The sequence below is a fragment of the Suricata suricatta genome, chromosome 8, assembly GCF_006229205.1.
Source record: "Suricata suricatta isolate VVHF042 chromosome 8, meerkat_22Aug2017_6uvM2_HiC, whole genome shotgun sequence".
Classification (NCBI taxonomy): domain Eukaryota; kingdom Metazoa; phylum Chordata; class Mammalia; order Carnivora; family Herpestidae; genus Suricata; species Suricata suricatta.
In genome coordinates this window covers 21291906-21304465 of record NC_043707.1, presented here as the reverse complement: position 1 = coordinate 21304465, position 12560 = coordinate 21291906, and the positions used below count along the sequence as shown (strand labels likewise).

The 12560-nt window shown below is 60.1% G+C and overlaps 4 protein-coding genes across 4 annotated transcripts in view; all 4 read left to right on the top strand.

Annotated features, from left to right (window-relative positions):
• Nucleotide 1: 1 nt before the first annotated feature.
• MAZ (MYC associated zinc finger protein) lies at nt 2-2984 on the top strand (the record flags this gene model as incomplete). The annotated part of the gene is made up of 5 exons (XM_029945706.1): nt 2-624; nt 1033-1096; nt 1375-1546; nt 2363-2587; nt 2900-2984. Coding segments are annotated over 4 exons (1062 nt in total), but the record flags the coding sequence as incomplete, so codon positions are not given.
• Nucleotides 2985-5062: 2078 nt separating this feature from the next.
• On the top strand, nt 5063-8806 carry PRRT2 (proline rich transmembrane protein 2). Its single transcript, XM_029946148.1, has 4 exons — nt 5063-5217; nt 5915-6881; nt 7267-7399; nt 7575-8806. Exons 2-4 carry the CDS (start codon nt 5979-5981, stop codon nt 7583-7585), a joined length of 1047 nt encoding a protein of 348 aa, XP_029802008.1. The 5' UTR covers nt 5063-5217; nt 5915-5978; the 3' UTR covers nt 7586-8806.
• Nucleotides 8807-9102: 296 nt separating this feature from the next.
• PAGR1 (PAXIP1 associated glutamate rich protein 1) lies at nt 9103-12022 on the top strand. The gene is made up of 3 exons (XM_029946149.1): nt 9103-9965; nt 10146-10228; nt 11577-12022. The coding sequence occupies exons 1-3, from the start codon at nt 9484-9486 to the stop codon at nt 11774-11776; spliced, it is 765 nt and encodes a 254-aa protein (XP_029802009.1). The 5' UTR covers nt 9103-9483; the 3' UTR covers nt 11777-12022.
• A 90-nt stretch (nt 12023-12112) lies between these two features.
• The window catches only part of MVP (major vault protein), a 26586-nt gene continuing 26138 nt past the window's right edge, over nt 12113-12560 (top strand). Inside the window, exon 1 of the mRNA XM_029946158.1 lies at nt 12113-12491. The gene's annotated coding sequence lies outside the window, so the exon portion shown is untranslated. The remainder of the gene's footprint in view (nt 12492-12560) is intronic.

Below are 12560 nucleotides of genomic sequence, written 5' to 3'. Positions count from 1 at the left end.
GTCGGCGCCCGCTGCCGAGGCCGCGCCCCCTGTCTCTGCCGCCACCATCGCCGCAGCCGCGGCCACCGCCGTCGTAGCCCCAACCTCGACGGTCGCCGTGGCCCCGGTCGCATCTGCCTTGGAGAAGAAAACAAAGAGCAAGGGGCCCTACATCTGCGCCCTGTGCGCCAAGGAGTTCAAGAACGGCTACAACCTCCGGAGGCACGAGGCCATCCACACGGGAGCCAAGGCCGGCCGGGTCCCCTCGGGTGCTATGAAGATGCCCACCATGGTGCCCCTGAGCCTCCTGAGCGTGCCCCAGCTGAGCGGAGCCGGCGGGGGAGGGGGAGAAGCGGGTGCGGGCGGCGGAGCAGCCGCGGTAGCCGCGGGTGGCGTGGTGACCACGACCGCCTCGGGAAAGCGCATCCGGAAGAACCACGCCTGTGAGATGTGCGGCAAGGCCTTCCGCGACGTCTACCACCTGAACCGACACAAGCTGTCGCACTCGGACGAGAAGCCCTACCAGTGCCCGGTGTGCCAGCAGCGCTTCAAGCGCAAGGACCGCATGAGCTACCACGTGCGCTCACATGACGGCGCTGTGCACAAGCCCTACAACTGCTCCCACTGTGGCAAGAGTTTCTCCCGGTGTGCACGGGGCCTCGGCCGCCCGCTGGGCGGGTGGGGAGGGAGGGACGGCTACAGAGGTGGCCTGGCCTTGGCTGGCGGGGAGGGAGGAGGTTTCTGAGGACTGGGGGACCAGGAGCCACTCCCCGGGAGGAGGGAGGAAAGCCTCTCCTGGTTACCAGGGAGCAGGGGGTGGTACTTAGCCGAGGAGGTGGGTCCTCCGGTTGTAAGAGAGCGTCGCGTGGGAGGAGGACCAGCCCGCCCTGCGTCAGGGGGAGGGGCTTCCCGCCGCGCCGGCCCTCCGAAGCCTTGGCCTTGCGCGAAAAATGCCGGGCGTTTAGGAAAGGCGGGTCGTGCTAATAAGTTGGGTAGATGTGGGAGCACTGCCGCTCCCCAGGTCCCTAACCCCCAACCCCAACGTGTTCCCAGGCCGGATCACCTCAACAGTCACGTCAGACAAGTGCACTCAACAGAACGGCCCTTCAAATGTGAGGTAGGAAGCCCGCCGCCTCCTGTCCCGGTTTTCATGATTTTGAGCCTCATTATAGCTGTCTGAGCTCGGCCTCTCAGACCCCCTTTTTCTCTCTCTTCTTTTTGCTTTTTCACTCCACGTTCTCATTCCTCCTTCAAGGCCTTGTCATCTCACTCCCATTTCCTACAGATCAAAGATCCCCAAGGCTCTGATTTCCTTTAACCTCTTGTCCCCCTCTCCCCACTCCCCAAAGCTTTAACTCTCCTGACACCCCCCCCACGCCCCTCCCCCCTCCCCAGAAATGTGAGGCAGCTTTTGCTACGAAGGATCGACTGCGGGCGCACACAGTACGACACGAGGAGAAGGTGCCATGTCATGTGTGTGGCAAGATGCTGAGCTCCGCTTATATTTCGGACCACATGAAGGTGCACAGCCAGGGCCCTCACCATGTCTGTGAGCTCTGCAACAAAGGTACATGCTGAGGGATGCTGGGAGGGCCAGGGACAAAGGGTGGGGACAAAGCCAGAGGCCCTTCCACAGACGTGGGTTAAAGGTGTTGTAGTCAAGAGCTCATGGCATCTAGAGCCCTTTAGGAAGCAAACGGAGCCAACGTCAGGAGGACCGGACCTCATTAAGCTTTAGGAGGTCTTGGCTGGAGGAGATGACCTACCAGCAAGAGTCAGTCTCCAGGGGCAGGGAAGGGAGGGTGGGAGCAGGACTCACTCCTTTCGGGAAGGAGTGGTCAAGAGCCAGTTCCCCAGGGTTGGAAGGCAGGGTTTCAGCTGTGCAGTCACAAGTCCTGCTTTTCGGCTCCTGGGGCAAGTGGAGCACATTGGCAGGGGTCTAACACGCTCGCGCCCTGCCCCAGTAGCAGAAAAAGCTGCTTTTAAACTGTCATGTATTCATGGAGTAATCGGGCTGAGACTGTATGGGGGCCCTGGAGGGAGGGGACACAGCCGTCTCTGCTGAGGGTCAACTCTTCAAGTGCCTAGGAGTCAGTGCCCTGTCACCCTGGGAGACATCCCCCCCAGCCACAGAGAATAGGTTCTATGGGTACCAAGGCTAAGAAGCTGACACCACCCGACCAGGCCCCAAACTTAAGGGAGGGAATGCCCCCCCCACACTAGCCCCAACAGAGTAGTTGGCCCCAGGTTACCAAGGATACGGTGGGAGGAGGACAGGGCCATCTGAACAGGGCGTCCCCAGCCTAGGAGAACAGCCCCGTCTCTGGGGTCTCCACCTGGCTGACCCCCATCCCCCATCCCAATCCACCCCCCCCCCCAATAGGCTTCACCACAGCAGCATACCTGCGCATCCACGCGGTGAAGGACCACGGGCTCCAGGCCCCGCGGGCTGACCGCATCCTGTGCAAGCTGTGCAGCGTGCACTGCAAGACCCCTGCCCAGCTGGCCGGCCACATGCAGACCCATCTGGGGGGGGCCGCCCCCCCTGTCCCGGGAGACGCCCCCCAGCCACAGCCCACCTGCTGAGGGGGACCCCCGCACCCACCAGGCAAGGCGTGGGGCATGGCTGGGGGGGGTGGGATGGGTTGTGTGGGACGAGGGGGCTCAAAGGGCCCGATAGGGGCATCTCAGGAAGGCCAGGGATGCCCATCCATCACTGAAGTTAGGGAGACTTCTGGGGACAGGGAAGGCCCTTCAGGAGAACTGGGTAAGGATGCAGGTGGAGGCCTCTGGGGACGAAACAGGAAGTGAGCAACGGCTGTGTCCCAGGGGAGGGAGTCTGGGCATGAGTCTGGGGCAAGGGGGCAAGGTCTTGCCATTCAGATTGCACTGTGATCTCTTGGTGTTCCTCGCTATGCAGGTACTGGTGAGGTCTGTCCCATGGCGGCGGCAGCGGCGGCGGCAGCAGCAGCAGCAGCAGCGGCGGCAGCGGCGGTGGCAGCCCCCCCCACAGCTGTGGGCTCCCTCTCGGGGGCTGAGGGGGTGCCCGTGAGCTCTCAGCCACTTCCCACTCAGCCCTGGTGAGCTCCAAGTTGGTGGCAGGGAGAGTGGAAAGTGGAGGCAAGCCCCTTGGTACCGTCTCCTCTTCCCCTCTCTCTTGCCACCGACTCCTCACTACTTCCCCGCCAACCAAGGAGCCTCCAGAAGGAAAGGAGGAAGAGATGTTTCTTAGGGGAATTCGCTAGGTTTAACGATTTGTTTCTCCTGCTCCTCTCTTCTCCCTGTCAGACCTGAACCCCCCCCCCCCACCATGCACACCTGTCCCCTCGGTTGTGTTGAAGCCTCCTGGACAGTGGGCAGGGGTGGCAGAGGACAGGAGGCTTCTCTCTGTAACCCCCCTGCCCTGCCCTTCCAGGGATCTGTGAGCCTTCTCCTTGATGGTCCTTGCTCTCCTCCTCCTGTCTCCCCCCACCCCCCACTACTGTCTGCTGCCCCTCCCTGGGGAGTTGGTGCTTTTTTTTTTTTTTTTCTCGGGGGAGGGAGGAGAGGAAGGAGGGGAATCAAAAGATTCTGTCCCAGAGGGGAACAGGTGAGATTGGAGAAGGGGCAGAAGCAGGGAAGGCAACGGTAGTACCTTCGGAAGGTGGGGTTGTTTAGGGTCAGGCCCTAAACATCGTCCTACTTAGAGTCTGTCAGGGGAAAACAAGGGGAGCAAAAGAAGGAGCCACTAGGGCCAGAGGCAGGACAAGAGATGCAATTTTAGGGTGCCAGGGTAAACGGGGGGATCCAGGGACTAGAGGTGCTTCCTGGGGGTGGGGGAATGCAGTCACAGTGTCTGCCCCGTCCCTCTTCCACCCCAGCTCCAGCCCTGGCCTTTTCTTTTCATTCCTCTCCCCCAAGACAGAAGCTGTGGCCCTGGCCATGTCATCGTGTTCCTGTGTCCCCTGCATGTTCCCCACCCTTCATCCCCTCCTTTTGCGCGGACCCCATTACAATAAATTTTAAATAAAAACCTGTCTCTGACTCTGCGTTGGATGAATGGCTTTCACGAAGCCCTCTGTCCCCACCCCCAAGGAGTTTCTTCTCCCCCCGGGTGTCAGTCCCAGCCTTGCCCTACCCAGCGTGGCTCTAGGGCTCTGACTCCTCCCTCGCCAGAGGCAGCACCAGTGGCTGCTGCCCAGATTCAGGGTGGGGCCCAGGCTCCAGTGACTGGAGTGCAGGCTCCAGGACTCCCGGGTCTCCGGGGAATACCCAATCTGGGCAGACCCAGAATAGCCATGGGAGGCTTGAAAATGCCTGGGTTAGAAACCCAAACAGTTACCAGGCAGAAAGGCCGGCTCTCCCCCACCCACACCCATTGCCTGCTGCTGAGAGCCCCGCCGAATACCTGCACACCCTTAAGGCCCTGAGCGGTGTCGGTGGCTGGTGGAGTCGCAGGAAGGACGGGGAAGCCAGCCCTGGGGCCGGGAAGCAGTGAGGGGGACAGGAGAAACTGCACTTCTCCCCACCTGTCCCTTTCTCTCTAGGCGTGGTCCGTTCCGCGTTTGCGGGCTTCGCGGCCCCGGCCCCCTCCTGTTCCAGACTCCCTGCAGCCTCCGCCCTGGAATTCCCTTTTGAGTCCTGCTCCGGGGACCCTGGAGCCTTTCAGCGCCCATTTCTGCTGCTGCTTCCTCGGGGGTAGCCTGTACTGCAGGCTCCTCTCTCTTAAAACCCCACCCTGCTCCTCCTGAGCAGCCTCCCTAAGTTTTGCCTCCTCTCCCTTCCCCTCTTCTTGCTTGTCGGGGTGCCACCACCGGGTCCCGCCTGTCTCACAGGTCCGGTCTCCTCGTAGACCCCGGTTGCCCCCAGCCCCCTGCCTCGGCCAGGACCCCCGGTGACCGTTGGCGGGAGGGGCCCAGGGCTTGGGAAGGGGGCGCCCCCAGGAGGCGCGCGTGGGAAGAGGTAGGGAGGGGGCACGAGTGGTTACCCGGCCGGTTTCCCGGGTAACGCGGGGCCTGGCACGCGTGGCTCCCTGGGGCTGGCCGGGAGGGGCAGGAGGCAGGCGAGGGGCGGGGGCGGTGCGCGGCGGCAGCGGAGCGTAGGGGAGGGGACCTGAGAGGAGCGAGAGGAGGGGACGAGCAGAGGGGAGGGGAGACCCGCCGCCTCCCTCCCTCGCTCGCTGACTCGCTCCCTCCCGGGCTGCGGCTGCTGCAACGGGGCGGCGGTGGCAGCGGCAGCAGTCTAGAAGCCGGCGTCGAGGTGAGACGGGGATGGACAGAGGCTGCGGTAGGAGTGCGCGGACAGACGGCGGACGCCGGGAGGGCTGCACCGGAATGCGGGCGCCTGGCGGACTGGCTGGTGGTGCTGGGCGCTCCCGATGGGAGGAGGCGGCGGCGGCGGTTCCCCGGGGGATTGAGGGAATCCCTGCGAGAGGGGCTGAGAAGGGGCTCGGAGGAAATGCCCAGGTCCCCCAGGGAGGGGCGGGGGCGTCTGCGCCCCAGACGCGCAGGGAGAAAACTGCATCGGCGGGGCACCCGGGGAGGAGGGGAGGATGCAGAGGGAGTGGATTGTGAGTATCGGTCTTCTGCCCGGTGTGCCTGTCTGCCTGTGGGAGTGTTAGAGCGTCTGCACAGCTTGTTGATTTCGGGGTGCTGGGGCATCTGCTAGGATCTGAGAGTCTGGCTCTTAACGGGTGGACCCAGAAAGAGCCCATAGGGAGGGTCCTGTTTAAAAAGGGTCAAGATTCCCAGGACTCTCCGAGCAGAAGACTTTGAGCAGAGCAGTCCTCCCCAGGGATGTCCCATCCCACCCTAAGGCAAAGGAAACCCCAACTTTTCTTCCTCTCCCCAGAGACAGCCCAAGGCTGGCCCTAAGACAGGAGCGTAGCCCTCTTGGGCTGCAGTGCTGAGAGCCACCTCTTTCCTCCTCACACCAAACCTGTCTCCTCCTCTTCCAGGATTGCTGCTGTCTCCGCTGCTCCATCCTCTCCATTGAGGTCCTCTCCTTTCTCCCCCCTCAAGATGGCAGCCAGCAGCTCTGAGGTCTCAGAGATGAAGGGGATAGAAGAGGGTCCCCAAACCCAAGGAGAAGGGCCTGGCCATTCTGAAGCCGAAACTGGCCCTCTCCAGGTCCCTGCTGGGGTCTCAGACGAGCCAGAGGCCCTGCAACCCGGCCCAGACGACACTGGGACCCCTGTGGACTCAGAAACCAAAGCTGGACTGGCTCCAGAAACCACAGAGACCCTAACTGGGGCCCCAGAAACAGCCCAGTCCAGAGACCTCAGCTCAAGTCCAGGAGGGGAATCAAATGCCAACCCCAGTCCTGAAGAAGCATGCCAAGAGCCAGCACCCAAACCAGAAGCAAATAAAGAGGCCACTGCAGACCAGGGGTCTGATCTGGGGTCTGCAGCCCCACTTGAGCCAACCTCAGAGTCTGTTCCCCAGCTGGACCCCCAGTCAGACCCTCAGCCAGACTGCCAGCCAGGTTCCCAGCCCACCCCCAAGTCAGCTCTTCAGCCAGAGCCCCCTACCCAGGAGGACCCCACCCCCGAGGTCCTGACTGAGAGTGTGGGGGAAAAGCAAGAAAATGGGGCAGTGGTTCCCCTGCAGGCTGGTGATGGGGAAGAGGGCCCAGCCCCTCAGCCTCACTCGCCACCCTCAACCAAAACCCACCCAGCCAATGGGGCTCCTCCCCGAGTGCTGCAGCAGCTGGTTGAGGAGGATCGACTAGGAAGGGCTCACAGTGGGCATCCAGGATCTCCCAGAGGTAGCCTGAGCCGCCACCCCAGCTCCCAGCTGGCAGGGTCTGGGGTGGAGGGGGGTGAAGGCACCCAGAAACCTCGGGACTACATCATCCTCGCCATCCTGTCCTGCTTCTGCCCCATGTGGCCTGTCAACATCGTGGCCTTCGCTTATGCTGTCATGGTGAGCCCCACGGGACCCTGGCCCAGGCCTGCTGTGGCTCCCAGCTTCCTGCCAGCACCTGGACAGAACCCCAGGAGTAGCCTTGTCTTCCCTCTCCTTTCTGCATGGATCTCACTTCCCAATTACAGGGCTTTTGCTGGCCTCTCCCTAAGGACTTTACCTTCTGAGCCACCATTGCCTTACCCCTTCAGGTGGGAGGGATGTCAAGACCTGTTTCACACAGCCTTGCTGACCTGTGCCCTCCTCCCCCTGCCTCCCCAACCCTCTTTCCTCCTTTAACCACTGTCCACGGGGCCTGCCTGTCTCCTCTGGACAACTCTTTCACCTGATCCCTGCTGGGCTGCCTTCTCCTGACCCGGTGCCCCACCCCTCACCTTAACCCCAGTCCCGGAACAGCCTGCAGCAGGGGGACGTGGATGGGGCCCAGCGTCTGGGCCGCGTGGCAAAGCTCTTAAGCATCGTGGCGCTGGTAGGGGGGGTCCTCATCATCATCGCCTCCTGCGTCATCAACTTGGGCGGTGAGTGGGGGTCTGGGACAGGCCGGGAGGAGTGGAAGGGTTGGCAAGGGCAGCTTTACTAACCCCTACCCCTGCTCTCTCCTGTCTGTCCTCCCTACTTCTCCTTTGTCTCTCTTTGTCTCCCCCTCCCCACCCCACCCCCACTGTCTCTGTCCCTCCCTCTCCTCTCCCACAGTGTATAAGTGAGGGGCTCTGCCCCACATTCCAAGATTTTTCTTCCTGTTGGGAGCTGCCTTGGGCCCATCCTCCCCTGGGGGGAGCCCAATCGATGGCCCAGGCCCGCACCCATAGGGACCAAGGGAGCCTGAGCGGCCTTGTTTACAGCTTCTTTCCTGCTCCTGCATCCTGCCAGGCTCCTGTGCCAACCAACCGTAGGCCTCTCTTCTTCCTGCACTGTTTCCAACCTCCCTGCACTTCTGCCTGCATCCCTTCCAGCCTCTTGGCCTCCCTAGCCCTGCACTTCTGGAAACCTCCCTGCACTTCTGGAAATCTCCCTGTACGTCTCACAAACTCTCTCTGCTCTCAGCCTCCCTGCACTCCTCCCAACTTCCCTGCACCTCAGCCCCAGTGTCCCCCTTTCAGTTTTCACTGTCTTGGCACATTCCCCCCCCCCCCCCGTCCCTTTCTTCCTTCTCCCTTTTATCATCTCTCCTTCCCCCTTCACACCCTCTGCCCCCTTCCTGCCTCATCTCCCCTCTGCATCCCTTCCTCCCCTCAGGGTCCTCTCCTCTTCCCTCCTGCCACCGGTTTCTCTGCAAAAACTCCAGCACGTAGATCAGGCTGGGGGAGGGGAGCGGTGTCAGGGGAGGGCTCCCCAGCCTGGGTTCCGACTGTTTTCTGCTGGGACCACCCAGGTCCTGAAGCCCCCGGGGTGCCTCTGGGTCGCAGAGCTGGCCAGCCAGGCCTTGTCTGGGGATTTGTGCAGGGTGTCGTGCACGGTTGCAAGCTCTGTTCTGAACACGCACCTGGGAGGAGAAAGGGGCGTGGCTGTTGACCCTCTCGGATCAGCCCGAATTGACCTGCCTCACCTGGGCTTTTTAACCCGGTCAGCGAGTTTCTTAAAGGCGTCGGGGCTGGGGTCATTCACGTGCTTTGCAGCGAAAGAACCCCGAAATAGAACCAAAGTTCCCAGATGCAGGGAGCGAGTGAGGGGCGGGAAACTCTATAATTATTTTCCAAGAGAACGAGAGAGGTTTGTTGCACGCGACAGTCCACTAGGGAGGCGGGGACCTAGCTATGACGCTGTTTGGAGTTGGAGGAGTTTGTTTTCTTAAAAAAAAAAAAAGCGTGGGGGAACACTAAAAGTATTAAAAAAAAAAAAGATACATTAAACAGATTCTCCCTATTTGTATGCCGGATGCTGCATGAGTCTGAAACACCAATAAACGGAGACTGCATGAGACTCTCGCCTCTAAGCCTCAGTTGGTCCTTAACGTCTGTCCGCCGCCGCCGCCGGGGCCCGTGGTACTGCCCCCTTTCGGGCAGAACCTACTGGGTGGTGTGCGCATGCGACGACCCGGTGGCCATCTTTACTGTGGGCCGAAGCCAATTGTGGCCGAGCCTACCTGCGCATGTGCAATCTTCCCCCTTGCTTTCCTTTTCCAAGTAGCTTTGGCTAGAGCGGGGCCTTCCGCGCCATCTCTGTGCGCCTGCGTACTGTGACCCTGCGCAGCCCGGGAGGCGGGTCTTAGTTCCAGGTGCGTACGGAGGCTGAGGTGGCGGAACTGCGAGGTGTGTGGAGAGGGCGCCGGCTCCAGGTGTGGAGAGGGGCGGTGTGAAGGCGTGAAGAGCGGCTCCGCCCCTCTCCGGCCCAGAAGTGGTTCCGGGGGTCCCTGGGAATCTTGGAGTACCGGATCTGGATCCTTGGGGCGGGGTCCTTGGAGGGGACTCAGCGCCCCCTCCTGGGAGCCAGCGGTCTCGTCGCTGGGACCGCAGTTGGAGCCTGATTGGTTGTAGAGACAATCCCCTAAACTCCTCCTGGGCAGCCCAATCCCTTGGGGTTAGGGGGACGGGAGAGGCCCCCGTCCCCCCGGTTTATTACTCCTGCATCTCCTATCAGTTCAAGGCCCCTCCCCTAGCAACTTATGTCCCTTGTTCGGGGTCTTGGAGACATTTCGGCCACCACGGCGGCGCCTCTGTCTGAAGAAGGGGAAGTGACCTCTGGCCTCCAAGCTCTGGCCGTGGAGGATACCGGAGGCCCCTCTGCTTCGGCCAATAAAGCCGAAGAAGAGGGGGAAGGAGGCCGGGAGGAGACCGAGCATGAGGGGTCAGGGGCTGAGGAGGTGCAGGGAGAGGCCCCCAGTGTTGAAGGGGAAGAGCATGCCAAGGGAGAATCCGAAGACTGGTGCGTGCCCTGCAGTGATGAGGAGGTGGAGCTGCCCGCCGATGGGCAGGCCTGGATGCCTCCTCCCTCCGAAATCCAGCGGCTCTATGAACTTCTGGCTGCCCACGGTACCCTGGAGCTTCGAGCTGAGATCTTGCCCCGCCGGCCACCCACGCCTGAGGCCCAGAGTGAAGAGGAGCGATCCGATGAGGAGCCTGAGCCCAAAGAGGAAGAAGAGGAAAAGTGAGGGCACACCCTTACACCTTGTTCCTGGGGCTTGCTTTCTTTGATGGCAGGAGGAAATTGGGAGGGGAGGTGGGACCCTCGAGCATGGGAAATGTTGCGATGGAAGGTGGGGGCAAGGGCCGGCAGGCTGGGGTATTCGGGGAGACCACCCTCTCACCCTTCACTCTCCTGTCCCAGACCGCACATGCCTACAGAATTTGACTTTGATGATGAGCCAATGACTCCAAAGGACTCCCTGATTGACCGGAGACGCACCCCAGGTACAAAGTTGGGGGAGGGGCGGAGCGAAGAGCCTCTACTCTCACTGACCTAAAAAGTGACTCCCTAAAAGAGGCCTCTGCTTGGTGCCTTGGTTGCTACACAACTTGTAGCTGCAGGAGCGAACATTTCCCCCAGTGGTGCCCTCCTCCCAGTTTGGCTAGATCTCCTATCTTCCTTTACGAAACTTTTCACGGAATAATTCTACAATGCTTCCCATTCCTTTTATCTCTGTCTCCCTAGAAGTTCAGGGCTTCCTGATCGTTCATTATTATCTAGATCCTCATTCCTCTACTACTGTGTACATCTCCTAATCTGACCCAATTTCACACCCCAAGTGCTTTCCTGGAAGTCACCCGTAGAGCCATTATTTTTTTTTAATAGTTTATTGTCAAATTGGTGTCCATATAACACTCAGTGCTCTTCCCCACAAGTGCCCCCCTCCATTACCACCACCACCCTCCCACCCTCCGCCTTCAGCCCTCAGTTTAGTTTCAGTATTCAATAGTCTCTCATGATTTGCGTCCCTCTCTCTCCCTAACTCTCTTTCCCCCTTCCCCTCCCTATGGTCCTCTGTTAGACCTATGAGTGCAAACGTATGGTATCTGTCCTTCGAGCCATTCTTGATTTTTTCCTGTTACCCCAACATTCAAGCCAGAAGCAAGTGCTGTTAGCTCTGCCTCCACATATCCAAGTTCATCTGCTTGTCTCCACCTCCAATACCACGCCCTCATCCAAGCCATTATCTCTCTTGCGTGGATAGTTGCAGTGGCTTCTGACTGTCTCCATGCTTGCATTCTCAGCAACTAGAATGATCCTGTTAAAATATAAATCACGTCACTACTCTGTTTAAAATCCTCCAAAGGATTCCATCATTGGGGGAAAGAGCATGTCAAGAGAATCCAGACACTGCAACCCCCCCAACACTCCCCCAACTCTGCCACTCCCTGGGCCCCCAAAGCTTCCAAGGACATTTCCATTTAAACTAAGAGACCCAAGCCCCTCATCATGGCCTACAAGTGGAATCTTTGAGCACATCTTTCAGTCTTGCCCCCAGCTTTCTTTACTCTTCTTTGAACAGACCTCCCAGCTCCTGCCCTGGGGCCTTTGTACTTGCTCTTCCCTTGCCTGGAGGCCCTTCCCTGGTCTTCACATTACTGGCCCCTTCTCGTGGCTCAGCCCTTCACTGCTCACCCCATTCGAGGCCCAACCCTAAATCTCGGAACCTCCATGACTGAGACCTGGAAGTCTGTATGTTTAATGAGCTCTCCAAGTAATTAATTAGTAACATCCAGGCAGGTCTGGTGCACACCGTCTCCTGTCCACATTTCTTACTTTCCTTTCCTCTAGGGAGCTCCGCCCGGAGCCAGAAACGGGAGGCTCGCCTGGACAAGGTCCTCTCAGACATGAAGCGACACAAAAAACTGGAGGAGCAGATCCTTCGCACTGGCAGGGACCTCTTCAGCCTGGACTCAGAAGACCCCAGCCCCACCAGCCCCCCACTCCGGTCCTCAGGGAGTACTCTCTTCCCCCGGCAGCGGAAATACTGACTGCTGCTGATGCCGCCTTTAGGATGTGGGGTGTGTACCTGCTGGGACCTGGGCCTTCCTTCCCTATCCCAGCCCTAACCCAGGGCGCTGGGGAAGAGGAGACTCCCAAGCTCCTAACACTGCGCCTTGCCTGACAGAGGACCGCCTTGCCTGACGGAGGACGCGTTTGTATTTGTTTTCTGTTGAACATCTCTTTGGAGAACCGGGACCGAGTTTTCTGAATCTAAAATAAAAACTGGAAAGTTATCTTCTCTTAGGGGGTGGGCTCTAGTAGGAGCTCAGACAGTTGTAGGGGTGGCCAGATTGGGAAATGAAAGCCACGTGGGGCAGAGGTGAACTCAGCACCTGCCCCTCGGGCCCTTCCTGGTCTTATTCTAGCGCCGCCAGCAGGCTCTGAGGTGGGAGGAGAGAGCCGAGAGGCTGCAGTGCCTTCAGCTGCAGTAGAGCCGCCCAGAGGAGGGAGAGAGAACCAGCTGCGAGGGCCCTTTAAATGGCCAGGCCCCACCCCCGAGAGCCTGCCCTGCCGGGAAGTGATCCCTAAGGCCTAAGGCCGGGCCTGGGAGTTTCCCCATCTGAGGGGTCTGGGCCAGGCGGCACAATTCCGGGTATACTTCATACCGGTCCCAAAGCCCCAAACCAGTAGTGAGACCTTGTGTCCCTCAAGGCTCTCCTAGCCCCATCCTGCCTTCTTAGGGCCTTGCTTCCACCGAGGCAGGTAAGACGTCTCTGAACCAGAGGAGGAAGAAGGTGGGTAGAGGCTTGGCCATGGGAGGTTTTACTTTCC

Coding starts and splice junctions, on each gene's coding strand:
- PRRT2 (XM_029946148.1), top strand. CDS start 5,979: ATGGCAGCCAGCAGCTCTGAGGTCTCAGAGATGAAGGGGATAGAAGAG. Junction 6,882..7,266: donor CCTTCGCTTATGCTGTCATG/GTGAGCCCCACG, acceptor CCTTAACCCCAG/TCCCGGAACAGCCTGCAGCA.
- PAGR1 (XM_029946149.1), top strand. CDS start 9,484: ATGTCCCTTGTTCGGGGTCTTGGAGACATTTCGGCCACCACGGCGGCG. Junction 9,966..10,145: donor AAAGAGGAAGAAGAGGAAAA/GTGAGGGCACAC, acceptor CTCCTGTCCCAG/ACCGCACATGCCTACAGAAT. Junction 10,229..11,576: donor TGACCGGAGACGCACCCCAG/GTACAAAGTTGG, acceptor CCTTTCCTCTAG/GGAGCTCCGCCCGGAGCCAG.